This window comes from Pinus tabuliformis, chromosome 9 (genome assembly GCF_031772625.1).
Source record: "Pinus tabuliformis cultivar Carrire ecotype Pingquan chromosome 9, CPIR1, whole genome shotgun sequence".
NCBI classification, from domain to species: Eukaryota; Viridiplantae; Streptophyta; class Pinopsida; order Pinales; family Pinaceae; genus Pinus; species Pinus tabuliformis.
Window position 1 is genome coordinate 1,989,523,747 of NC_142307.1, and position 26,959 is coordinate 1,989,550,705.

General features: G+C 36.9%; 1 protein-coding gene across 1 annotated transcript in view; it reads right to left on the bottom strand.

Annotated features, from left to right (window-relative positions):
- Positions 1 to 12,413, bottom strand: part of LOC149156994 (uncharacterized) — a 59,473-nt gene extending 47,060 nt beyond the window's left edge. Inside the window, exon 1 of the mRNA XM_089445498.1 lies at positions 11,981 to 12,413. Within this exon, the coding sequence (XP_089301624.1) occupies positions 11,981 to 12,106 (126 nt within the window). The 5' untranslated portion in view covers positions 12,107 to 12,413. The remainder of the gene's footprint in view (positions 1 to 11,980) is intronic.
- Between the last annotated feature and the right edge of the window lie 14,546 nt (positions 12,414 to 26,959).

Consider the following 26,959-nt stretch of genomic DNA (forward strand, 5'->3'; position numbering starts at 1 on the left):
CTGAAGGAATAATATGAATTGAATTCGTGGAGTTACTACCTGGCCTGACAATTTATATAAGTTTGTCAGAATCTGTCAGAAGTTTCAGTTCCAGGAGTGGTTCAAGTTTCAGAAATCAATGCATAAGAGGATTCCCCCAGATTTCTTACGTACAGAACTTAAATTAGAAACCCATGTAAAATAACAAACTTTGTAAGTGATCTGAGCATCCAACAACTTAGTCAGTTCTTTCTGTATAAGGGGTTCAAGTGACAGATGTACTTTCCTCAGTTTTTGTTGTAATGGCTTGACCCCTTCTTTGATTTGAATCATGTGTTGGATTATTCGCGTGTCGTATGTACTCAGGCCATCATATGCCCATGCGGACACATCTTGGTATTGGTTGAACAAGCGGACAAAAACTTGTCGCTCCTACGGTGTGTAGTACGTACTGAGACTAATGAACTTTGTATCATGGTCTGTTCCCAGATTGATTTGTTCACTCATCATGGTGGAACTGTGGGTTTTTCTATTTCTTGACCCTTTAAAGCGGTTCTACAAGTCATAGAGCCTTTGGAGAGAAACCACACCCTTGGGGATGAGGTTTCCTTTCTTTTCATGAGCTGCAGCTTGCAGGAACTACTCGTGCTCATATTCATCAACTGTTGCATCCTTGAACGCATAGATTAGTTATGTTATTAGGGATAAGTGGCTTGTACAAAATTTCAACAGTAAATCTATCCCTAATTGGTGACATGCTAGTAGTTGTGTTTGGTAAGGTATCCACAATTGCATTACGTGTTCTTGGCACAACAATGATATTGAATGCTTGGAAGTTAGATATTAGTCACCATACCTCTTGTTGGTAACTTTTGAGATGAGGTATTAAACAATGTATGGTGTTATGTACCTGCCATATCATGATTTCTGCATCACCTACCACTTTGAGCGCAAAAATGTTGAGGCTAATGGCCTTTTGCAAGCCCAACATGAGTGCTTCGTATTCAGGAATGTTGTTCATGCACTCAGACTCCAACCAACTTGAGATGAAGTGTTTGCTGTGGTTTGGGTCAATCAAGACAAACTCGGCTCCAGAGCCATCTTGTGTCTTTGATTCGTCAAAATACATGGTCCATAGCTCATCTTTACACAGACTGTTCGACGCGCTTGTACTACTGCTACTGCTAATAGTGTTACAATGTGTACAAGTTTCATTTCCATCAGTTGGGAAAGGAAGGAGAGCCAACTGTGTGTATGGTGGGGTTGGAGCCGGTTGTGCGAGATAACACCTCAATTTTGTTTGCAAGAGGCAGTTGTCAAACGTGAGTTCCGCGAAATCCAACAGTTCATTCTCACCATTAATGGGAGTGACATTGTGTTTCATGTATCTCTCTTATAACACCCAAATATGATTGTTTTTGCCCTGATACAGAAGCCACAAGTGTGACCAGTATGTAGCAAAGTACCCCTTAAACTTGTTGGACTAGTCTCTGCTAACCAGTAAGCCATAAGCTTACGATATGTCGACAATGACAATGTTGATGCACTGGTGAACTTGACCACCATGAGATAATCGGATGATCATGTCTCGAAGTTCACCAATGGATGGTACACACGTTTAGTCTAGTTGGATGATCTTCGTAGATGTCTTACTCCATTGCGCATTGATCTGCTTGGCAGTGGAGAGTGGCATGATATTGGCTAATGCATCAGAATGAACCAAACTGTTGTGAACATTGCAGTTAAAGATTTCAAATGAAAGCAGGAATGGAGCAAAAGCAGAGTTTGCTTCTTCCATCCGGATTGTGTTAAGCACAGTTGTGAGTGAATCGGGAGATGTGCTTGCTCCCTTGCTAGTAGAGGCTATGTTATCTGCAGATGTTTGCCCCAGTGCGTGCAGCAGAATATCCCTCTGACTTTGAATCTTGGCTAACTTGAACAAAGAGATGTTTGCACAAGTTTTCTTCATATATTCCACAATGTTGTAATCAAGAGCAGGTAGACTCACTAAGAATTTTGGGGTTAGACTCGTGTTTGTATTGTCCGGCGGAGTGTTTTGCAGTTTATTGGTCATGGATGTACTCTTGTTTGCAATTGTCTTCCCCGGCTTGCTTTGTGTTTTCTGCTTTGGGACGGCTGGTGGATCAAGCCCTCATCGGCAATTTCAGTCTTTCTCGCTCCTCCTCAGTAATGGGGGGAGCCCCTTGATTTGTAAGATTGTATCAACCATTTTTCTTTGGGGACTGCTCCTCGGTGTTCATTTTTTGTGTTGCTTGTGAGCATTGATACATGTTGATCACCTGCCCCGTGATTGGTGCCTCATACGATGCAACATCTTCCTCATCATCTTCGTCTTTTGTTTGACACTACACATTGTTTACTGTGTTTTTCATATTGACACACATCAAATTTGCAACTCGTTTCCATTCTGGACAAGTCCCTTCTGGGTGACAGTCTACATGGAATGAGAAAAACTTGGAGTTCGCGAACATGTTTGCATGGAACACTGAGTTGGAGCTCTGCACAATTTTATCCAGGAAGTGGTTGCTACCTGATGAAATGCTTCCCTTCTATTGTCTTGGAGGCCAGTTGCTAGCAGATGTTTTGATAGTTCGTTGCTTTAGCTCAGACATCTCTGTTGTCAATTTCTTGACAAGACGAGTAAGGGTTTCAATGTCACTTGCTTCCTTGTCTTTACCCTTGCTTGCCACAACCTAGGGCTTCCTACTCGCATCTATGGAGTCATTTAATGGTTCATCATCCTTGATGACTCTAATCGTGCGCAAGTCTTTCTCCACAGCGATTGCCTCTTCGCAGTTCTCTAGTAATGTTGGTTTCACAGCTCACTTAACGAACTGCGCAATACAGGTTGGCAGTGCAGTTGTATAGTAGTCGATAGTGATGGAGTCATGAGGCTTCGTGTCTACTGTAAACTTATTCAATATGAGTAAAAACCTCTGATTGAAGTCTTTACCTTTTATTTCGACTTCATCTTTAAACTTCCCAATTATTTGAGCAACATGGTCAGGGTCTTGTCATCAGCAAATTTTTCCAAAAATATCCATTTGAACATGACCCAGTTATGGATGGAGTTGACAGGAAGGTTGTGATACCATACTGTTGCGCGACCATCCAAGGTACACGAAAACTATCTGCATGCAACATCGCCGTATCTTACCTCGAGTGTCTACAGTTGTAGGTAGAAGTTGTCCAAGTGGTTTTCTGCCTTCACTATGTTGTTGGTGTCATACATTGTCAGCATTCTCTCCGAACGCTTTGGCATCCTATGGAAACCACCCAGGAGAGCCAATGGTCCCTGAGTCATCCATTCTAAGTTTTGGTCAGTCATGTCTTCTTCTTCTTCATCCTCCTCCTCTTCTTCATAATTTGACGGTTCCGGCTCTGAGTCTATTGGTTCGTCTCCACCTTCGCCTCCTCCGCTGCCTTCCCCTCTGCCTCCTATACCTGAATCTGAGCCCAAGATTGCTAGGAATTAGCAGTCAATCATAACTAAATATAGATCAAGTGTCTCCTACTTGAACTAACTGATTTAACTAAATGATAAGTGCCATATCACTTCAGTTAGATTCCTCCAAGTATTTTTATGAAATTGGAAAGGGAAAATTAAATTAGGAATTTCTTGCGACATTTTCAATGGAGGAGGCTTGTTTGAATCAATTTACATCAAAAAAAAAATTATGTATAAACATAGCCCAAGAAGGGTCTATTACATGATGACAATGACTAGGACCCATGCCACAAACCCTAGAAGCCTACAATGGAGGCTTTGACCTAGAAATAAAACAAATAAAGCATGAAACCCTTGCTAATAAATAAATTTCATTTATAATAAAATTCCTTTTTCGTTCTTTTGACAAATAAATGACTCAAATACAATTATGAAGACTTACACTAGTTAAATTCTTCAACACTCCCTCTCAGCTAGGGAGGTATTCATAATCATAGTTTTAAAAATCGGAACCAGTGACTGGACCGATCCACCTAATAAATCGGGTTTTTAACCAGAACCTATCAACCTGAGACTGGTCAGATCTCAATGAACCGATATTTAAAATAATACATGAAATAATTATTTTTCAATACTAAAAAAATCGTTTTTAAGATTTAAAACCATGATTCCAAACCAATAGAGACAAAATATGAAAGGTTTTCTCATCTATATACCATGTAAAGGTGAATATATTAAAATGGCACCGAGTGCAATACATATCAGCAACAATATACATAATCAATGAGGCTCTAAATGGCCTCTAAAGTCCGAAAACAATGCTCTAAGCTATGGGGCCACTGACCTACTACAAGTCTACATATAAGTGATCAACAACATGATCACTCCTCATCATGATCAAACTCATCACCACTACTAGAAAATAGATCATCAACATGAGCTACATAAATAATATGGCTCAAAGTTTGAGGACTCTTAAAACTCCTCTACAACTTTAGTAATAGTAGTAGAAAAAACAGACATTAAAACAAATCGTTGATCAACATGGTCACTCATGAAAGTCATCATTGATTCAATGCTACTAGAAATGGGATCATCAACAAGAGATACAAAAATATCATATACCTCAAATTCTTGAGATTTGGATTGCTCAACCTTATAACATGATAGAAATTGAAAAGGTTTAACATGCCTAACCAATGATTTTTGTTTGAGTGAAGGGTTCATCTCCTCAACCTTATAATGTGGTAGGAAAAGATTAGCATGCCTAACCAATTGTTTTCCTTTGAGTGAAGAGTACATTCTTGTTAAGGCCTTGGTAGAGGAGTTCAATAATCAATACCACTAGCATCAACAAAGTTCAACAATCAATGCCACCAACATCAAGTTTCTTAGAGGGCTTCATTCTCTTGATCAAATGTCAATCGCATACCCTCACACATGATAGAATCAAATGGAAACATTGCAAATCCCCAAACCATGAAATCCTGAAACCCATTAAGTCTATTGAATTTTGAGTGAAATCTAAAATTCTAGTTTTTTCATATGAAATCCAATGAGGTCGAAACCGCTCTCAAACATCCTGAGTCATTTCATGGTAATGTTAAAAATTTAAGTAAAATGATGAAAATGAAAAGTAAAGGAAATGTAACTTTTATTTTAAGAATTTAACATTACCATTAATTGCCAACATTGTTAGGGTTGAGATGTGTCAAACAAATTAGAGGGTAGGCATGATTTTCTTGGAGGGGCTATTTTTGGAAAAAAAACAACCCCAAATTTCTCTCAAAGCAACTTCAAAACTGCTTCATGTGGGTTCTATAGCTGCCCTGGCAATAAACCGACCGATTTATGATGGAAGACCAGAAACCGGACGATTCCATCATAAACTGGTCGGTTTGGTCTGGTTTTTGTGAACTTTGGGCGAAATGGACCCTTCAACCAGGTTTTCTTGCTAGTTTGAAGTGGTCACCCAATGAACTGGCCAATTTGAACAGTTTATGGTTCAAGCCGACCGATTTTTAGAACTACGTTCATAATGACACATACATATACATGAATGAACTCAAGATCAAATGATTTGCAAAGAGTCCCAACACACGCAGTGCTAAAAATTAGATACTTGAGCAAGGTATCTAACCAGGTGGGACTAAGGTGTGTTCCAAGCTTTATCCACTATAGGCATTAGGGGAAATTTCAGCCTAAAAGCATTAGGGGAATTTCAGCCTGAAAGTGGCCTCTTAAGGAAAAATCAACAAGTTAATAAAAAATGTATTTAGACAAATTTTGAATATTATTTTACTTTTATCTATGTTCCACAATAATAAAAAAATTGTAAGTCTAAATTATATTCATTCGTCAAAAAAGATGTACATTAGGAGTAACAAAAAACATGTGATCTCACCCAGACCAGGTTTGTTGATCACCGTTTATAGCATATGACAAAAAAACAATAAGGAGACTAAGGACATCGTCCATAACTGGGAAGGCTAGAGACGCCAGAAGACAAGTAACACAAAGAGAACACCTGTAGTCATGCTATTCATCCGATGTGATGGAAGTTGGGTTTTCTAGGGTTGTCCCAAGAGGAGGCGGAGAATGAAAGGATCATTTGACATGCCCTTCGAAGTCAGCCATCCAGGACTCTAGCTTCTCCAGCTTCTCTGATAGCAGGTTCTATCCATGCCAGACCACCACCACTCATTCTTGAACTTGGCACTGAAGTAGTGCATTCTCTCCAAGGTGGCTACCAGTTCAGCATGCTCCTCTCCTTAGATCTGTTTGGTCGTTTCGAACCACTCCAGCATGGATTGTATCAGCTCGCGACAATTCTCCAGACAAAAATGTTGAATTTCCCTCACTCTAGGTACCAAACTCCCTATAGATCCATGCCTTCCCATGCCACCATGACGCACACCATCGCTTCGATGTGGTTGCTGCGACCAGCACCCACTCTGCATCACCGAGTCACCACCTCCACGACCACCTCACACAAAAACCACCCTCCGTCGGGAGCACCCCGCTGTCTTACCACCCCGACGAGCCCTTGCTGCCTTCACTCCTTGGTCCAAAGATTGTATTTGTGTTTCTGGATCCTCGTGTCTAACCGAGTTAGGCTTTGCTAGGATGGAGGACCGCCCTCGCCGTGTATATGGGCACATACTGGCTAGACCAGCAACGACACTGTCGATACCAAAGTCAAGAACGCAAGAACCACTGACAGCCTTCCAAACACACCCAACCCCTACCCACAAGGCCCGCCTCACCCAAGGCTGAAACTGCCAGCCACCCAGGCAGGGCTGAGAGCTAGCACTTCCCTCCCCGAAGCAACGACACACACCTACCAGACTTTTGCCACCCCACCAATCTTGCCACCCTAGGCTCTGGCACATAAACTCACTATAATTTTGAAAATTCAAAAGAAGAAGGGTCGAGCAATACCCAAGCTTGCTCGAAGCACTCCGAGGAGCGCCTCCCCAACTGCACCAACAATAGGCAACCACAACGATCTTCAAGGACTTGACTCCCTTCGCCCCAAAACAGACAAAAAGCCATACATTGAGAAAAAGAGCAACCCAATTATAGGCCCAACAACCTACGAATGAGCACCACGCACAAAGCCACCACCACCCCCAGAAGCATTGCCAAATATACCGCCTCCACCAACCTCTAAGAAACCAATAACCCACAACTTCCAATTTCCAAATGAACTAGAAATACAAACTAGTAGACACCTCCGAAAGCCACACTGTGCATGCGCAAAAAAACACAGGATACCACCCCTGGAATAGGAAGGATATTAACCTGTAGAGCCGAGTCTGGGAAAAAACTCTTGGGTTGCCACCATGCACAAAAAAATGGCGACGCTTCCTTCACGAGCAAGCAGAATACCAACAGGGAATGTGAAACTGTATTGAAACTCCAACGCAAATGAACTCTCCATAACCCATCCAGTGTCTTAGATCATTGCCTCTCGCGCTAGTTGAGGTATTTAACATGGACGCCATAACTCTCCCCCGTACACCAGGTGATTTGAAAGGGCGGGGAGGTCGACTATCCATCCTTATGCCAATTTCTCCGTGCGTCAGGTTCCTCACCCCCATCGGGGAATCTATGTTCCACAATATTTATTAGCATGATATTTAATAAATAAATAAAAAAATCATATATTATTTCTAATTGTTTACTTTTATCAAAATCCCTAAATATATGACACTTTTATTAAAATAACCATTTGTATATATTTTATATTTAAATTTAACTCTATATTTATATGTTATATTTGACTTTGTATATATATGTTATATTTCACTATTTTTTTGGTGTATTTTTAATGACATTGTCTACTAAAGCCATAATTTCACCTGAAATATATTTTTTGGCTTGATTTTGGTAGTTTGTCCTTTCCAGGAGACATTTTTTAAAACCATTTAATTGTTTTATATTTAACTATATTTTACTATTTTTGATATTTAATTATATTTAATTATTTTATATTTAACTATATATTCTATATTTTTTTGTTAGAATCTGGTAATTTGTCTTCTTAGAATACATTTTTTAACTATTTTATATTAAACTATATATTCTATATTTTCAGATGTAATTTGGTAATTTGTACTTTCTAGAATATGTTTTTTTGTCTATTTTATATTTAACCTTTTTTTAACTATTTTTGTCTTTTATAGAATATCTTTTTTTTACTATTTAAGTATAACTATATTTTAGTTTTAACTATTTAACTGAGTGGGCCTAATGGTTAAGAGCATGTGTTTCCTCCTAAGAGGTCACAGGTTCAAAAACCAGAGGGGGGTAGAGTATGTATGCCTTCGTAGACTTAGCAGTCAAATCGCTGTGCGGAGGTGGGTCCCTTGTCCCACAAACAAGGGGGTCTCATACACCAATTTGGTGTCTGGCTTGGCTGTGACCTTAAAAATGGATATTATTATTATTATTATTATTAACTACTTTGTATTTTATATTTTATATTTAATTACTTTTTAACTATTGAATTTAGGCTTATGTGATCCATATCAAGTTTATTGATATCAAGTTTATTGAGAAGGCTTTCGGCCATAATCACATCAAAATTCATTATAATTTATATTTAACTATTTTTTTGTTGTTGTGTTTTTATGGGCATAGTTATTAAAGTCAAATGGGGCCACATTTTTAATTTATATTTTTTCTCTAATACCAAGATTTACATTGCATTAATAACTTTTTCGATATTTTCATTCATATGGGTTAGGTAGGTAAATAATATTAATAAAATATTTAGTGAATACCCAAATTAATATTAAAATATTTCACCAATACCAAAATTAATAATAAAATATTTCACAGATACCAAAATTAAATAATTTAAAATTATTTAGGACATGCACCTCTTTTTTAAATTTAAAGGATTTTGATTGATTTACATATTATGATATGGAAATTACGTGAAAATTTCATGGGCACTTTTAGGCTGAAATTTCCTCTAATGTACCATCACGCTTTAGCTCTAACACCATCCCAGGGATCTAGGTATCGTATCTAAGGTTGGAGCTCCATAAGATCAACGATACCCTCCCTACTCCAGGATCTAGACATCATCATACAGGCTAGCCAGATGTCCTCCCGAGCATCATTGCAGGGCAACTCTGTCTCAAAAAAAACTTGGGTAACTAGGGCTGATGACAAAAATAGAATCTATAGTTGCCACTATCCTCTTCGACGAGACTTCTCCAAGCTATTTACTTCTCAAAAGTTCGAAGTCCTAAAGACCTTTCACAGTAATTATGGATGTTGTGTATTTTGATACTTTTTGGTCTAAGGTATTAGGACAAGAGCTAGGGTTTCATTATCTTCAACAAGGGCTATATAGGAATAGCATATCTTTAACCACATTAAGGTGCTAAGGCTTCTAGGATATAAGGATTCATCATTTTAGGGAAACTTCAATAAGATTAGGGCACTTGGGGTTTTTACAAAGGCTTTCCATACATCACACAAGTTAGGGCAACATGTGGCAACCAAGCATTTGCCAATTCTAGGGTTTTCCATATTAATGACACATAGGACAAGGATAGTACTCCATTTGTCTTTTAGGATTAGGGTTACAAGACTCCATCAATAAATTGGGGTTAGGATTAGGGTTTTATCCATCTTCATCAATGCCATATTGACATCAATGACAACTTTGACCAACATTATAGTATAGCGTTGGGCACTTTGATGACATGAGCAGCTGATGGATACCCTAGAGCACCCCTAGATGTCAGAACATTGATATTCTCTTGCTTGGCACAGAGGATTTGTGATGATATACCAATGGATCTAGCATGCCCCTAGGCTACCCTTAACACTACTTGATGGGCATGCCTTGATCTAGAGGCCAGATGAGGATGGTCATTACCAGGACGATTGAGGAGGACTTATTGCTCTTAATGGAGCCCCAATGTTGGAGAGAGAGGTCACCAAGTTATATACTTGGCACCCATGGAGAGGGTGTATGGTGCCCACAACTAAATTTTGGACACATGGAGCTGCTCTGAGGCTTGATTTGAGGGTTTTTCCTCAAATGGAAAATGATCATGATGCTTAGAGACATTTGCAACCCTTCCATTGCCTTATGGAGTGTTTGGAGCCCCAGAGGGAATGATGTCATCCCATTTTGAGGCTTACAGCTCATGTGTGGGTTTATTTTGGCACATTATGTTGTTGAGCTAATGGGTATGCTTGTAACATGGATTTACTTTATGTCTACTCAAAATTCAAAGTCAAGTAAGGGCTTTTAGTCATAGATTAGAGGTGGTAGACCTCATATAATAGAGGATCACCTCTCTCACTTGATCATCATCACTTATGTGGAGTTTAGCCTCTTTGAAAGAGACTCGACTTGCTTTAGGTTGAGTGAGTTGCTAATGTACGTAGCCTAAGTTTAACTTAAGGAAAATGCACATATTCATATGTTGGCTTATTGAGCTAATAAAACTTAAGAAAAGTAAAGTGATTTACTTTAGTGAATAAGTTTTAATCTTAATCTTTGTCATTAATAATTTTGCAATTAAAGTTAGGGTTAGGGTTTTGGCTCAATGTAAAGTTATAAAAGCAAGGCTAGGGAGAGGGAGAAGATTAAGAGCAATATATCAATGAGGCCGTGCTAAGTCCAAGGAAGTGTAGAGAGTGTAGAGATCAAAATATGCAAGGACATCGAGCATCAATCCTTTCTAATATGCAAGGAAATCAAGCATCAATCCAGGGGCAGATCTACTGGATCAAAGTAGTGTAGAGAGTGTAGAGATCAAAATATGCAAGGACATCGAGCATCAATCCTTTCTAATATGCAAGGAAATCGAGCATCAATCCAGGGGCAGATCTACTGGATCAAAGTAGTGTAGAGAGTGTAGAGATCAAAATATGCAAGGACATCGAGCATCAATCCTTTCTAATATGCAAGGAAATCGAGCATCAATCCAGGGGCAGATCTACTGGATCAAAGTATCTGTATTTTCACAGTTGGGCAATTATCGAGGACTAGAGTCCAAATAGGTTCTAAGTTGTATTAATAATGAACTAATTTGTTCAACATAAATCTATTTGTGATTAATGTGATTCAAATCATTGTTTCCCTTCACTAAATATTTTTGTTAAGAACTTAGCTAGGTGTTTATTCAATAATTAAATGTTGGGTGTTGGGTGCATGCCCGCAAGAGCATCAATACAGCTATCACACGAGATTGGCGGACAGATTGACCTCAGGGAGATACTTGTGGGTGCAGTCTACACTAGTGTGGGCATGGAACATAGGAAACATGATACATAAAAGAAGTTAGGAAACATGATACATAAAAGATGTTAATGATGTTAATATAGTAGACTAGTAGTTTGGAAATAAAACTGAAACAAAATTTATGTTATATTTAATTTTAAATTAAGATTTTTAATATATTATTTGTGTGATATGATTATTTTGTATTTTTCTATGATAAATATATGAAAATTTTCAACATAATTAAAGGCAATTTTTTAATTGAGTGATTATTAGTGAAAGGTTAATTGATTACAATAATATTATTTTTGAAAAACAAAATTTTGAACAAAACATTTGGGACCAGAAACATAAAAACTCAAAAATATAAAAATCTATATAATAGATAAAAAGAAATCCAAATTCCAACTAAGAGACCATTGTAGCCTCAAAAGTGAAGTTATCTATTATGTTATAGATATAGTACAGTCCCTGTCAGTAAATATGTGTCAGTAACGTGCAATTTGGTAAGAAATGAGAGAGGTATCCCTGTGCATAAATGAATTGGACTCGATGGGAGAGTCGGTGAGACGGGAAGTAATAGTGGGGAGTATTAATCCGAATAAATGTCTGCTTCTTGGTCTTGATTATCGTGTATATGTGGCAATCTCGTATTTGAACAAAACAGAAATACTGTATATCTTAGTAGAAATTTCTCAGAATAGGCCATTGATTTAAATTCAGATAATTAGTACTACGACACAAAGTAGCAGAATAGGACGCAAGAATATACTAACTTGCTCTGTGCCAAACAATTGGAACCAAAACAATTGGAGATTTTGAGCAATAGTAGCTCTTGACGTCTGCAATTTCTTTAGAAAAGCATCTGACGTCAGTTGTTTGTGCGGACCAGTTTTCTTCATCCATTCATCGACAAAAGACCAAGCCTCTTTTAGTTCTCCTTCCAGCAGCTTCAGACCGCCTTTGTTTGAATTCTCATAAGGCGTCACTGCTCGCTCCACTTCCTCTAGATAGTCGACATACTTTCTGTACTCATTCTTCCATTCAATTGACAGCACTTCCCTTCACCAGTCGTAAGTGCTTCGGATTCCTTTAAATAATGCAATTAAGGCGGTTATCTCGGCAAGTACCATTGTCGCGATGAAGAAATCCTGTCAATGTTGTCTCTTCTACTTCACGATGAAGATAAGTAAATTGCCCTCCTGCAACAGCAATGTGTCCTGTTAGCGCCTCAAATCGACAGGAAAGGAAACAAGATCAGGTTGTCCAGCTAACGGGAAACGAGAGTCAATAAATTTATCTTTAATAATTTTTTGTAATTTAAATTCATTAACAAAAAAATCTACAATTGATTAACAAAAAAATCTACAATTTTAACAAATAATATCTGAATAAAATCAAAAAATAAAATATATCTTTTGAATCGTAATTATTGAGCTAGATTCATTTTACTGTGAATGTTGTGTTATTTTAAATTTCAGAGTTAACACCTGTTCTTTTAAATTAAAAATAAAATATTTTTTCAATAGAAAAGTAATGTCTTTTATAATAATAAAAAAATGAATATGCTATGCATGTTTAATTAGTTGTGCTGTATGACCTAATATAATTTCATGTAAAAAGTTAAAAAAATACTCGAATTCCTAGTGTTGTAGTTCGTCGAGGATGTTTTGTGGACACATTAGACTGACGCCAATTCGACCGTGTGTTTCGTTGGTGAAGCAGAATCCCAAATCGCAATTCAGCCATACTCATAACGGTGAAGCCGCAACTGTCCGTTTCGTGGTTACTTTTACGAGTGTAATTTCATGTTTATAAATTTCACTCCTCCTGTTAATAACTATTCTCTTTGGCTTTTCATTTTGTTTGAATTAAATTTTAAATTTACTTACATATATGTTTATTGCTTGAAAAGAAAATTTGATAATTATTTTATTAGAATAAATATTTTATAAAACACAAAACATTTTATAAAAACATTATAATTATTTTAGGGAAAACCACACTAGTTGGTTCGAAATGCGTCAAGATTTCATAGAATCTAACGGTGGATTGAAGACTTGTGGTTCGAAATGCGTCAAGATTTCATAGAATCTAACGGTGGATTGAAGACCCACCATATTCCAAAGATCGATATGAGGAAGTTTGATGGAAAGGATTACGTAACATGGATACTGGAGATGAAACAATATGTTGATATTCATAATGTGCAAAACGCACAAAAGGTACACATTGCAACTTTATATTTAGGACCTAAATAGTTTTTTGGTATCGATGGTTTTGCTCTCGTAAAAAAATTGTCACTTGATCAATTTTTATGGAGGAAATGATAGAACATTATGAGAATACAAAGAACAACACTTTATTTAGCCAATTGATAAATCTCAAACAAAAGGGTTCAATAGTCGATCCCATTGAGGAATTCCAAAAACTGAATATAAGATGAACATAGGAGTATTTGCTAGATGTAAAAAGGTAGAAATTTCACAAATGAAAGTAAGCAATCAACAAGAAGAAATAACTTATCCTAGAGCATGATGGAAAATTATGGATTTAGAGAATAATCATGACGAAATAATGTAGCACTCTTGGGCAGGGTTACGGAGGACTCTTCCCCCCTCCCCTCCCTTTATGTACCCTCTCTTGGAGCATACTTCGAATGGGATCTTTCACGCACTGCGTTCCCATAGCCCAAAAAACACTCTGTGAGGGAATGAGAGCGCACTCCTACAACCCAAAAAATGCTCCCTAGAATCTCTAACAATATCGCTCCTAAAGCATCCAAAACCCTCATGGGAGCACTCCAAGAGTACACTCCCTAGCCAAAAAAAATCACTCCCAACCCTTTAGGATGTGTGACCCATATTGGGATTTATGTTTTATTTTTGAGGGAAATGGGAGGGCCAAGGGGGAATAAAAGGCCTCCTCCCCTCCCTCTTAATATAATTTTATGAGTTTGTGAGAGAGATTGAGAGGGTTTGATCCTTGAGGAGAATATTTGAGAGGATTGAGAAGATAATATTGTGGGAGCTTTAAAGGGAGATTGACGGTTGTCATTTGTGAGAGCTTGGGAGATTGAAGGCTAACACCACCATTGGAGAGCCAAAGAGATAGGGTCTAATCCCATTCTTGTTTTTTTTCCATGTAACATTTGTGTTTTTATATGTTGAATGAATGTATCAAATCTAGAAGTAGAAACTAGTTACTAGAATCCAGATGTTCTCTTTTCCTATTCTTTCCCATTCCTCCCTCATTTTATTGCAGACAAGAATCTCAAGCTTGAAAAAACATGAGGGTATATGGCTTAGCCTTATCTTGTTGGTTCCATTTTTTGCTATGATGATGGTCTTGGGAAACAAAAGAATAAGTGATGAAGATGATGAAGTGGGTAGTGTTGGATTAGGATACCAAGGAGAAGAGGAAGAGGATAATGGGAGTGAAGATGATGATGGAAAGGAAACCAAAATAGACCAAACACCATTTTGGAAATATGTTACAAGGCTTGGAGGAGAAAAAGGGGGTGGAACCACTAAATATATATGCCCCCATTCCAAATCTACTTAGACAAGTTCATATACCCGTGCGAGAAAGAATTTCTAGGAAAAGGCCATGGGATGGAAATAAGCCAATAGGAATCAAAATCCGTGCAAATGTACCAACACAACAAAGATCCAAATATATAAGGGGGGAAGAGGAGGAAGCACAATACAGATAAAAAATATCAAAGGTTAAACATGAGGCCACTAGCACACATAGAGCATTCAGTGGTTCAACAAGAACTACATCAACATCCAACCATGGTAGTGGATTCACAGCCATAGGCATAAACATCCTTTAAGGCATAGAACAATATCATAATTCCTTGATCAAGGTTGTAGGGATGACATGGATGCAAAATTTTACCAACTTCTCTTTGCATGTGGCATACCATTCAATGTTCTTTGCTCACCTTATTGGTTTGAAATGGTTATAGACATCAACGATGCCCCTAAAGGATACAAGAGCCTTGGGTATGACAAAGCTAAAACTGTGGGACTTGATTGGGAAAAACCCAAAATAAAAAATGATTTAGGAAAATTCACATATGCTTGGAATCAATATGGGGTATCCATTGTATCTTATGGTTGCAAAAATGTAAAAGGAAAGCCATTGATAAGTGTTCTTGGTGTGTCTGCTACTAGTGTAGTCTTCCTCTCATCTCATGACTACTCAGATAAGTTCAAGACCAGCATCAACATTACAAAAAAAATTAATTCAAACAATTGAAACTATTGGACCATACAATGTCATCCAAGTCAATATTCATAATGCTTCTAACTGTAAGGTAATGTGAGCAATCACTAAGGACAAATACCTATAAATACTTTAGTCTAGGTGTTTGGTTCACACAATGAACCTTTTCATGCATGACATTATTAAGATAAAGGAATATGAATAGACTTGATTTCATTCAAAGGGAGCTAGTGAAGATTGCAAAGACTTGATTTCCTGGCTATTACCTCACCTTCAGGCACCTTTTAAAGGTAAGAGAGACATTAGTTAGCATGATATTGTTGAAAAATTATAGTTGCAGTTGGTATTTTCATTGTCAAATTCTAAGGAGAAATTATGTATTTTTCAACTGTCCAAGTCAACCTCAATTGGACAAGTTGTCCGCACCACTTGAAGGCGTTTGACCCCAAGGTCAAAATCCACCTCTTCCCACACATAAATTGGCATTCGTTGGACCTCATTTAGGATCACGTCAAATCACTCATTTGAGCAATCACAAGAAGATTTTTTCACATGTGCGAAGAAGAAGAGGAGGATTTATCTTTTTGTTAACCAACTTATTTGACTTTTGCTGACCAATGATAACTTGATTTGTTTCTCTCTTGTCTGACTGAGTTGTTGACTGAGGTTTGAAGGTCAAATTATCTGTGGTTCGTTAATTGTTCATTAATCGAACATCTATCTATGTTATGGGTTAGTAACTAAGGTTTGACTTCAAGTCAAACTCTGAATTTTGACAAAACTTTTTGTGGAAATTGTACGACCGAATTCCAATGCTTTGACCAGCAACCTCGCGCTGAAATTTGGCCCCTTGTTCAGAGTTTGACGATGAGCAATTCATTGACTTTTTCTCTCTCCTTTGACTAGTTTTGACTTGGCACTTATTGAGGTCAAAGGTTGGAATTTTGACTAGAATATTCTAATGAACATTTTAATAAATTGAACTCTCACTGAGAAGGAAAGATTATTAGGTTTTCACCCTTATGGGGTTTTGTCCCAAGAAATTTTGGTGTCTATTGTTTCATTGTTCTTAATGTGATCTTTATTGCTCTACTAAAGTTAATGGTTGATTTTTTTTATGTAACTGTTTAATGATTGGAATGCTCTAAAGAATTCAAAATTGTATCATTGAAAGTAGTTATCAGTTTGAAAATTTCTCTAGTCTTCTTTGCTACTAGAAAATCAACATGATATCAGAGCATTGGTGAAGGAGAAGACCATTGTGATCACCTTCAAGAGCATTGAGATCCTACATATTTTGTCTCGAATGATCATCTCCACCATTAATTCCTTCATGAAGACAAAAAACAAGCTTGAAGAAGCTTCAATCTTCATGCCATTGAAAACTAGAATAGACCTTATTCTTGCAAGGCATAAGGTCTTCGGGTATTGAAAGGAAAAGTTACTATTCATCAGTTGATCAGGAAGGAAAAGAAAAGTTTCAATAAGATGACATGATTTCCATGACCATCATTGTGGAATCTCTTAGGGATCTCTTATGTTGTAATTCCTTATGTTGTTGATCTTCAATCTTCTAAGGAAATGAATGATGCTCTCATTGGATTATATACCATCAACAAAATTACTCAATCTATAAGTCTAAGGAATCAGCTTCGTAACATCAAGATAACAAATAATGATATAGTGGCACCATACTTCGTAAGGATGTTTCAATTGAGAGATCAAGTCAAAGTTATTGATGAAAATGTACCTGATAAGGAACTTGTAGCTACAACACTCAATGGTCTACCTGACTCTTGGGATTGTTTTACATCAAGTATCAGTGGCAGAGAGACTGCACCTAACTTTGATAAACTATGGGTTGCTTGCACTCAAGAAGAATCTAATCTCATGTCTAAAGGCAAGATTCCAAATCCAAGTGAAGATTCTCAAGCCTTTGCAACCCACTCAAAGAATAGCAAGGGAATAATAAATTATGGAAGATTTCAAAGAAGTACAGGAAGAAGACCTCCTCCTCCCTCTCAAGAAATAAGAGACATGTCAATTGTTCAATGTTATCGTTTCCAAGCATATGGTCCCTATCAAAATAGGTGTCCTCAAAGAAATGATGATCAAAAAAGGAAAGGGATGCATCATGCTTCTGCAGTTGATCTTAATGAACCTTCATACAAGAGGAGGCCTGGGAAGAAATATTTTCATGATGATAATTATTCTTATTATTCTGCTTTCATAGGTTCTATTGTAGGCCATGATGAAATTTGGTTTGTGGATAGTGGTATCTCTAGGAACATGACTGGAAGTCGTGATAATCTCTCTGAACTAGTTGAAAAGAAGATAACTCAAAGGGTGGAGCTTGTGGACAATGGCAAGTATGATTTCAAAGGCATTGGTTCATCATCCTTCCAATTGGAATCAAAAGGTAATGTATCTATTAACAATATTTGATATGTTCCTAGTTTGAAGAAAAATTTGTTATCCATTTCATCTCTTGAAAACAAAGGATATAGAATTACATTCGTTGACGGTCAAGTTCTAGTATGGAAGAAAGACTCCTCTCAATATTCCGAGGTCATTGGTGTACGAATAGGAGGCCTATGTCATCTCCTTGGACGCTCAATTCAAGCCTTGATACATAACATCTTTGATCTTTGTGAACTACAACATCAAATGTACGATCATGTTCATTACAAATCTTTGTCTACAATGAAGGATTTTGTTAAACGTGTACCTAAAATCAAGATTGAACATGATGGAGTTTGCAAAGGATGTGCTCTTGGGAAAAATGTAAAAGGATGATTTACTAGCAGTGATAGTAGGTCCAAAGGAATCTTGGATCTTGTATGTTCTGATGTTTGTGGACCTATGTCTAATAAATCCTTGGGTGGCCATTTGTACTATGTCACTTTCATTAATAATTACTTGTAAAGCATGGATTTATTTCTTAAAGACCAAAGATGAAGTGTTTCAAAAGTTTCAGGAATTCAAGGAACAAGTTGAAAATGTTACAGGAAATGGGATCAAAACTTTAAGATTTGACAATGGAGGAGAATATGTATCCAAGGAGCTTGTTTATTTCTACAAGGATGCTAGAATTAAGAGGGAGTTGATAGTTTCCTATAATCCTCAAAAGAATGGAATTCTCAAAATGAAGAATAGAACTATTATGGAATTTGCCAAATCCATGCTTCATGATCGAGCGCTGCCAAACAACTTCAAAGACAATTGTTTGTATTCAAAATAGATGTCCACACAAAATCTTGGAATACAAGACTCCTGAAGAAGTCTTCATAGGTGAGAAGCCCAATGTTGAACATTTTATAATCCTTGGTTGTCTTGTTTATGTTCAAGTGCCCAAGGATAAAAGGACAAAGTTTGAACCTTCTAGGAAGAAGGGAACTTTTGTTGGCTACAATGAAGTTCAAAAGCTTTCAAGATGTATATACCAGGACAACGATCAATTGAAACTTGCAGGGATGTCATTTTTTATGAGAATGCTGCTTTCTGAAGTCCAAATGATCACACTTGGACTCTAATGAGGAGATGAAAGTGGTTCCTAAGAATGTGAAATCAAAACCTAAAGAGCCTAAACATATGGAACAATATCCTCAAGAAGAGTCAGATGAACCACATGAATTTGTTGATTCACCAATAGTCATTGTACCTGAGACTAGAAAGAGACTGGCTTGGCTTCAAAGAAATTCAAAGGAAGCTTAACGAAATGAAACAAATTGTGGCACCTTTAGAGAAAGAAAGAGGCCTAAGAAGTATTCAGGTTATGCAGCATTGATGTGTAATATCATTGCATCTGAGCCATCCACCTATGTGGAGGCAATTGAACATCCAAATTGGAAAGATGTTATGATTGAGGAGTACCAGTCCATATTGAATAATGATGTATGGAAAAGCATTCCAAGACCTAAAGGAAAATATGTTGTGTCTTCCAAATGGATCTACAAAATCAAGCATGCAAATGATGGAAGCATTGAGAAATTCAAGGCAATATTTGTGGCACATGGATTCTCCCAGAAAGATGGAGAATATTATGAAGACACATCTGCTCCCGTTGCGAAGTACTCTTCTATTAGTTCTATCGTTGCTCTTGCTTCCATTACAGGTTGGAAACTACATCAAATGGATGCTAAAACTACTTTTCTTAATGGAGTCATTGAAGAGGAAGTATATATTAAACAACCTCGAGGCTTTGAGATTCATAATAGAGAGACACATGTTTGCAAATTGAAGAAAGTCTTGTATGGGCTTAAGCAGGCTCCTCATGCATGGTACTCTCATATTGATGGTTATTTATTGAGTCTTGGTTTCACAAAGAGTGATGTTGATCCAAATTTGTACTTCAAAGTTGTTGAAGGTGAGCCCTTGATTTTGTTATTGTATGTCGATGATATATTTCTGAAAAGTGTTGAGAATCTCATTGTCTAGTAAAAGAGGGAGCTAATTTTTGAATTTGAAATGAAGGATCTTAGTATTATGTATTACTATTTGGGATTCGAAATATGGCAAAATCCTAGTGAAATATTTGTTGGGCAAGGAAAGTACATCATTAAGATCCTTTAGAAATTTGGCATAATGGATTGGAAGTCCATGGATACTCCAATGGTGATGAGTTTGTAGAAGTTGCGAGATTCTAATTATGATCTGAATAATCCCTATATGTATCATAAATTGATTTTCTCATTGAACTATCTGGTTGACACCAAACTTGATATCTGCTATGTTATGAACACGTTGAGCCAACTCTTGGTTGAGCCTCGACGTATGCATTGGGTTGTAGTGAAACATATATTGGGATATCTATGTGGCACCATTGATTATGGTTTCAAATATGTTTCTAATGGAGAATTGGAACTGCATGGTTTTACATATTCTGATTGTGCTAGATGCACTACAGATAAAAAGAGCACTTCTAGTTATGTTTGAGCATGGGATACGTTATGATATAATGGATGAGTGAGAAGCATACTTATGTTACTCTTAGTATGACTAAGGCTGAGTATATAGCTATATGTTTAGCCTGTTGTGAAGCAATTTGGCTTTGAAAGCAATTTGTCAGTTTGTTTGGTCATGTTGGATTGATCGTGGTATATTGTGATAATCAAAGTTGTGTGAAGCTTTCTGAGAATCCATTTTTTCATGATAGGTCGAAGCACATTGAGATCAAATATCATTACATCTGGAATGTTGTTCATAGAGGAGATGTAAGGCTTGAATACTTCCCTACTGATGAGGAGGTTGCTAATGTTTTGAGGAACCCATTGTCCCAGAGGAAGTTTTCTCATTTTAAATAAATGCTTGGAGTGGCTAAAAATCCCTCTCTTGGAGAGAGGGAGCATTGATTGTATAACATCATGAGATTGAAAATATTCCTTGGGATTAGCTGAGAGATCATGGTTTATGGTTGGGAAGATTGTCCTGGTTGCTCACTTGGGTCATCTATATTGACTAAGAAACAATTATGATTGGGGACTTTGGTTCTTAGGCATGGAGTGATCCCTTAAGTCATTGTGTTTGATTGAGAAACCAATGAGTTTTCTCAGGGATACCATATTTTGAGTTCTCGTCCTTGAGTCATTGTGTTTTACTAAGAAGCCAAGTGGACTTAGTCGAGAAGATTGATTTTGTGTTATCTCGTGGGTCATTATGCATGACTGATAAACCATTTCATATGGTTGGAGAGTTTGGCCTCATGAACAATATTAATTTATCCCATGGTCAGTTGCGTTATGACCTTGATGCCATTTGTTTTAGCTTGTGGAATAAGCTTGATGCTACGTATCTTTCTTTATTATGATATCTTTCTTTATTATGATACTTATCTCTCCCTTAGGTCATTACCAAGAAGCCAGTGGATTGGTCAAAGAGATTGATCTTGCAAGAGAATGTAAAGAACATCCTTAGCTAAGAGTGAATGTTGAAAAATGGTCGTTGTGGTCGATATTTTCATTGTCAAATTCAAAGGAGAAGTCATATATTTTCCAATTGTCCAAGTTGGTCTCAGCTAAACAAATCAGCCCCACCACTTGAAGGGGTTTGGCCCCAAGGTCAAAACCCACCTCTTAACACAAATATAAATTTGCATTCATTGGACCTCATTTTGCATCACATCAACTCACTCATTCGACCAATCACAAGAAGATTTGTTCACATGTGTGAACAAGAAGAGGAGTAATTGCCTCTGTGTTAATAAGCTTATTTGATTGTTGTTGACCAACGTTGACTTCATTCGTTTCTCTCTTGTTTGACTAAGTTGTTGACTAAAGTTTGGAGGTTCAATTCTCTGTGGTTATTTGACTGCTCATTTACCAAATATCTCTCTTTGTTCTAGGTCATTGACTGAGGTTTGACAGCAAGTCAAACTATGAAGTTTGATTGATCTTTTAGTAGAAATTACAAGACTAAATTTCATCCCTTTGGCCAACAGCCTTAGGTTTAAATTCAACCCCTTGTTCAGACTTTGTCTGCATTTCATTAACATTTTCTCTCTCCTTTCACTGGTTTTTAGTTGGCACTTATTGAGGTCAAAGGTTGGAATTTTGACTAGAATATTCTAACGAACACTTTAATGAACTAAACTCTCTCTCTCATAAGGAAATATTATGGTTTCCCCCCTTGTGGGGTTTTTTCCCAAGAAATTTCGGTGTCTCTTGTTTCATTGCTCTTAGTGTGATCTCTATTTTTCTACTGAAGTTAATGGTTGAAATTTTCATGTGTAACTACTTAATGATTGGAATGATCCAAAAGTCAAAATTGTATCCTTGGAAGTAATTATCAGTTTGAAAATTTCTTGTCTTGTTTGCTACTATAAAAAACAACAGGTATCAAGTGAATCATGGCAGGTATTAAAGAACAAGGTTGCAACCACATCTGACAAGGAATATTTTCAAGAGTTGGAGGACATCACTCTTGATGGTCATTCTTGGACAAGTGTGAAGTATGTTTGTAGTTCACCAAGCTCATTTATAGCATGATTTGTTTTGTAGATATAGATGTGTCGGTGATTAGGGAGGTGTATGAGCATATGGATAACATGCTAAGGATCAAAGATATTATTCAACAAAAAGATGAAATCTTGTATGATCATATCAAAAACATGTGATCAAAAGGTGGGATAATATTAATGTTCCACTCCATGCCTTGGCATATGTTCTTATGCCAAAATACTACTCTCCATCTTGGTTGGCCAAACCTGCACCTAGGGGTGGGGTTAAACCCCATAAAGATTCAGAGGTACAAAATGGGTACATGCTAGCATTAGACGAGTTGGTCCCTGACAGGGATGAGTGTTCTAGATTGTGTGGAGAAATAAGCAAATACATCAGTCAAACTGGAATGTTTGGTACTTTGCAGGAAATTAATAATAGAGATAGGTTGAATCTTGTTGAATGGTGGAACATGTATGGCTCTTGGGAACCTTTGGCGAAATTGGCAATTAAATTACTTTCATAGGTGGTTAATACTTCTTCTGCAAAGAGGTGTTGGAGAACCTATAGCTTCATCCACAATGTTAAAAGAAATTGCCTCAATGAAACTCGAGCAGAAAAGTTGGCTTATGTACACTACAACTTGAGGTTCTTCACACATTATTATGAGTTGGCTTGATTTGATAGAGCATATATCACTTGGGACAACAACTTGGACGAGGATAATTTGGAGGATGCAACCTTACATTTAGAACAAATGGAAGCAGGAATTTTGGATGGTGAGGATGACGGTAGTCAAGCAGTAACAACAACATCAACAATAATGCCACTCACATCGAGTAGTAGGGCTCAAGTTGCACTAGCTTTGCTACCACCTCCATCTGCAGCATTGTGTGGAGGTCATGTGCCTTCTGGTTTTGGATGTGGTTCACGACCATTGCAGAGTAAGACTATGCGAGAGGAGACTCCCATTATTCATAGATTAAGAGAAAATAAATAATAAGTTTCTTGTGGCAAGAAGAAATTTTAGTATATACTAGATTTACTTGCTAGTGCTTTTATAACTATTGATTCTTTCATATTTATTATGGTATTTTTTGTAAACAATATATGACAAATTGAATATTTGTCTTTTGAATCCATCACATAAATAAATTGATTGCCGACGCATTTCAAACCAACCAATATGGTTCATCATCAAGATGATTAGATGAAGAGAATCTAATCCAACAGGGTATAAAAAGAGGAAGGAATGAAAGGACTAAAGAACTAGGTCAAGAAGTTGTAAAAGTAACCTAGTTCTTTAGTTCTTTGATTCCTTCCTCTTTTTATACCCTTGTTGGATTAGATTATCTCAATCTAATGGTCTTGATGATGATCAACATTTGATGGTTCAAAATGCATCAAAAATCAATTTATTTATATGATGGATCTGAAAGACGAATATTTAAATGATCCTACTCTAAAAAGCCTCCATTCAGATAATATATGAGAATTTAAGTTTGACGTATGAAGTTTGCAATTATAACTCATTGGTAATGAATTATAAATATTATGCTTCATGAAACATTTCATTTAATTTTTTATGTTCTTTGTTATAATTGGTAACAAGTACAACTTTAGTGATGACAAATGTTATATATTGAATTTTGAAACTTTGAAAGTTTAAGGTTTATGAGAATCGAGATGTTGCAGGCCTGTGGTTGATGAAAATTATAACCACTAGATGATTGATGGTATATGGTTCAAACCATGTTTTGATGCTGTTTATAACTGATTCATCATTCTACGTGCTTTTGTTGACATGTATACATCAAATTATATATTATATAGAAAACACTCCCGACACTAAAGCTTTTGAAAATAGTCGCTCTTGATCCCATTTCCAAGTTGTCTTGCTCCTAGGGTATCTTGAGAATGAATAATCTTGTGACAAATGGGTGTGTAATCATGGAAGTATATCCATATAACATGTTAAGGATCACTATAATGTCTAAATAAGGATTATGTCTATTGGCAAGAAGATATTTCCAATCACCAATGAATTTACATGATCATGATAATGATGAAGGTCATTTTGATGACTACAAAATGCATGGTAACATTAGATTAAAGAGGCGATAAACCCAGCAATTCTTGTAGGATGGGAACGAAGAAGACAAAATGGGCTTAAGGGACCCATAACACATTAAAAACCACATTAAGGAAAATAAGGATAATACATTGCATTAATATATAGTCATTCTAAGCCCATGGGGTGTAGAATAGCCGGTGATGGGGTGTACCATTAGGTCACTTTGTGATGTGAAGGTCGTCGATTCGAAACTTCGTGGGCAAAAGTCCAACCATGTTAAGGCCTAGTGTGGCTTAGGTCGGGTGTGATCCTCGGGTGATTTTGACAGCTAAGATGATAGTATAAGAACTAAAATTTATTATAGAAAGTCGAAGTTTGAAGTTTATAATTGCAGGAAGCTGAAGTCCCTATGATTGCAGGAAGTCGAAATTTTTGGAATTGCAGGAGATGTCAAGAAGGATCAAAACTTGAAGATCTATTATGGAAGAAGAATACTTCAAAGGCTAATTTGATGGATGGAGATAAGTTTAGGTTAAGGTCTTATTTGTCTCACTTTGATATGAATCTATTGAAGGAAGAGTTCTTCACTTGGTTTTTCCCTTGTCGTGTGCCTACATCTTGTGTCCCCTTTTTGTTTATTGTTTGGCATTTATCTTGATGAAAGAAAAAAATATAAATAAGAAATAACAATGACATAAGAATTTTCACAAATGTCAAATATCTAAAAGAAATATGAGGCCCTACATTTCTCAACAAAGGGGAAGAGAGAGAGTGTGTGTGTGTGTGTTTGAGGGTTGAGATAGATAGGCAATGGGAGATAGAGATATAGATGGAGGGGGTATAAATAGAGAGAGAGAGAAGGGGGGGGGAGATAGAGAGAGAAGAGGAAGAGGGAGAGATAGATAGATAGATATGGAGAGAAAGAGTATATGTTTGTGGGTTGATATAGAGAGATAAAGAAGGAGAGACAGAGGGAGATAGAGATATAGATGGAGGGGGCGAGAGGAAATAAGAGAGAGACAAAGAGAGGGAGGGAGGAAGAGAGATAGATATGGAGAGAGAGAGAGAGAGTGACATGGTTTAGGGGGATGAGATAAAGAGACAAATAAGGAGAGATGGAGGGAGAAAGAGAAGGAGAGAAAGAAAGAGAAAGGGAGGGAGAGGCAAAGAGAGAGATGGAGAGCGAGAGAGAGGAGAGAGGGAGGGAGAGGCAAAGAGAGAGATGGAGAGCGAGAGAGAGGAGAGAGGGAGGGAGATAGACACAGAATGGAAGGTGGAGAGAGGGAAGAATAAAGAGACACACATAGACAAATATAGACATAGAATTTAGATCTAGAAAGTCATGAATATTTTGGTTTTTCACTGAAATAGATGTTTTGATTTCAGTGTAGTTGTTGATTTCTAATCCTATTTGATTGCTTGCATTAGATGCATTGATTTCAATGTAGATGTTGATTTATACTCCTATTTGATTGCTTGCACTAGATGCATTGGTTTCAATGTAGATATTGATTTCTAATCCTATTTGATCGCTTACACTAGATGCATTGATCTCAGTGTAGATGTCGATTTACAATCCTATTTAATACCTTACACTAGATGCATTGATTTCAGTGTAAACATCGATTTCTAACCTATTTAATACCTTACACTAGATGCATTAATTTCATTGTAGATGTTGATTTCTACTCCTACTTGCTTGTTTGCACTAAATGCATTGATTTCAGTGTAGATATTGATTTTTAATACTATTTGATTGCTTGCACTATATGGCATTAATTTCAACGTAGATGTTGTTTTCTAATCCTATTTGATTGTTTGCACTAGATGCATTGATTTCAATGTAGATGTTGATTTATGGTTTGATGCAACTAGATGTATGACGTACATTAATTTCAAAGTAACTAGATTAATAATGTGCATTGATTTCAGTGTAAGCACATCTATGCCCCTTCCATTTATATATTTATCTCCCATTGTCTCTCCTTCTTTATCTCTTTGTCTCACCCCCCAAACATACACACTCTCTCTCCATATCTATCTATCTATCTATCTATCTCTCTCTCTCCCTTCCTTTTCCCCTCCCTCTCTCTCTCTCTCTTCCCCTTCTCTCTCTCTCTCTCTAACACTTCTCTCTCCATATCTATATCTCTTCCTCCCTTACTGTCTTTGCCTCTCTCTTCTTCCCTCTCTCCCCCCTCCATCTATATCCTTATATCCCTTTGTCTCTCCTTCTCACCTCAAAACATACACACTCTCTCTCAATGTAATCACATAAAAATTATTCATGGCATCCATTGAGTTCTGTGCTACAGTAATTCAACCATAAATACAATACTTGAATTTTCATCCTAAGTAAAATGTTCACTTACCTAAAATGTTTGCTTCCTGAAATAGTAAACTATTTGTAATTGGCTACATTCTTATTATTCCCATTTTCCATTATTCAACATTGTTAATCACTTCGCATTCAAACACAGTAATAGAAAATAACCACCATTGAAAATTATTTG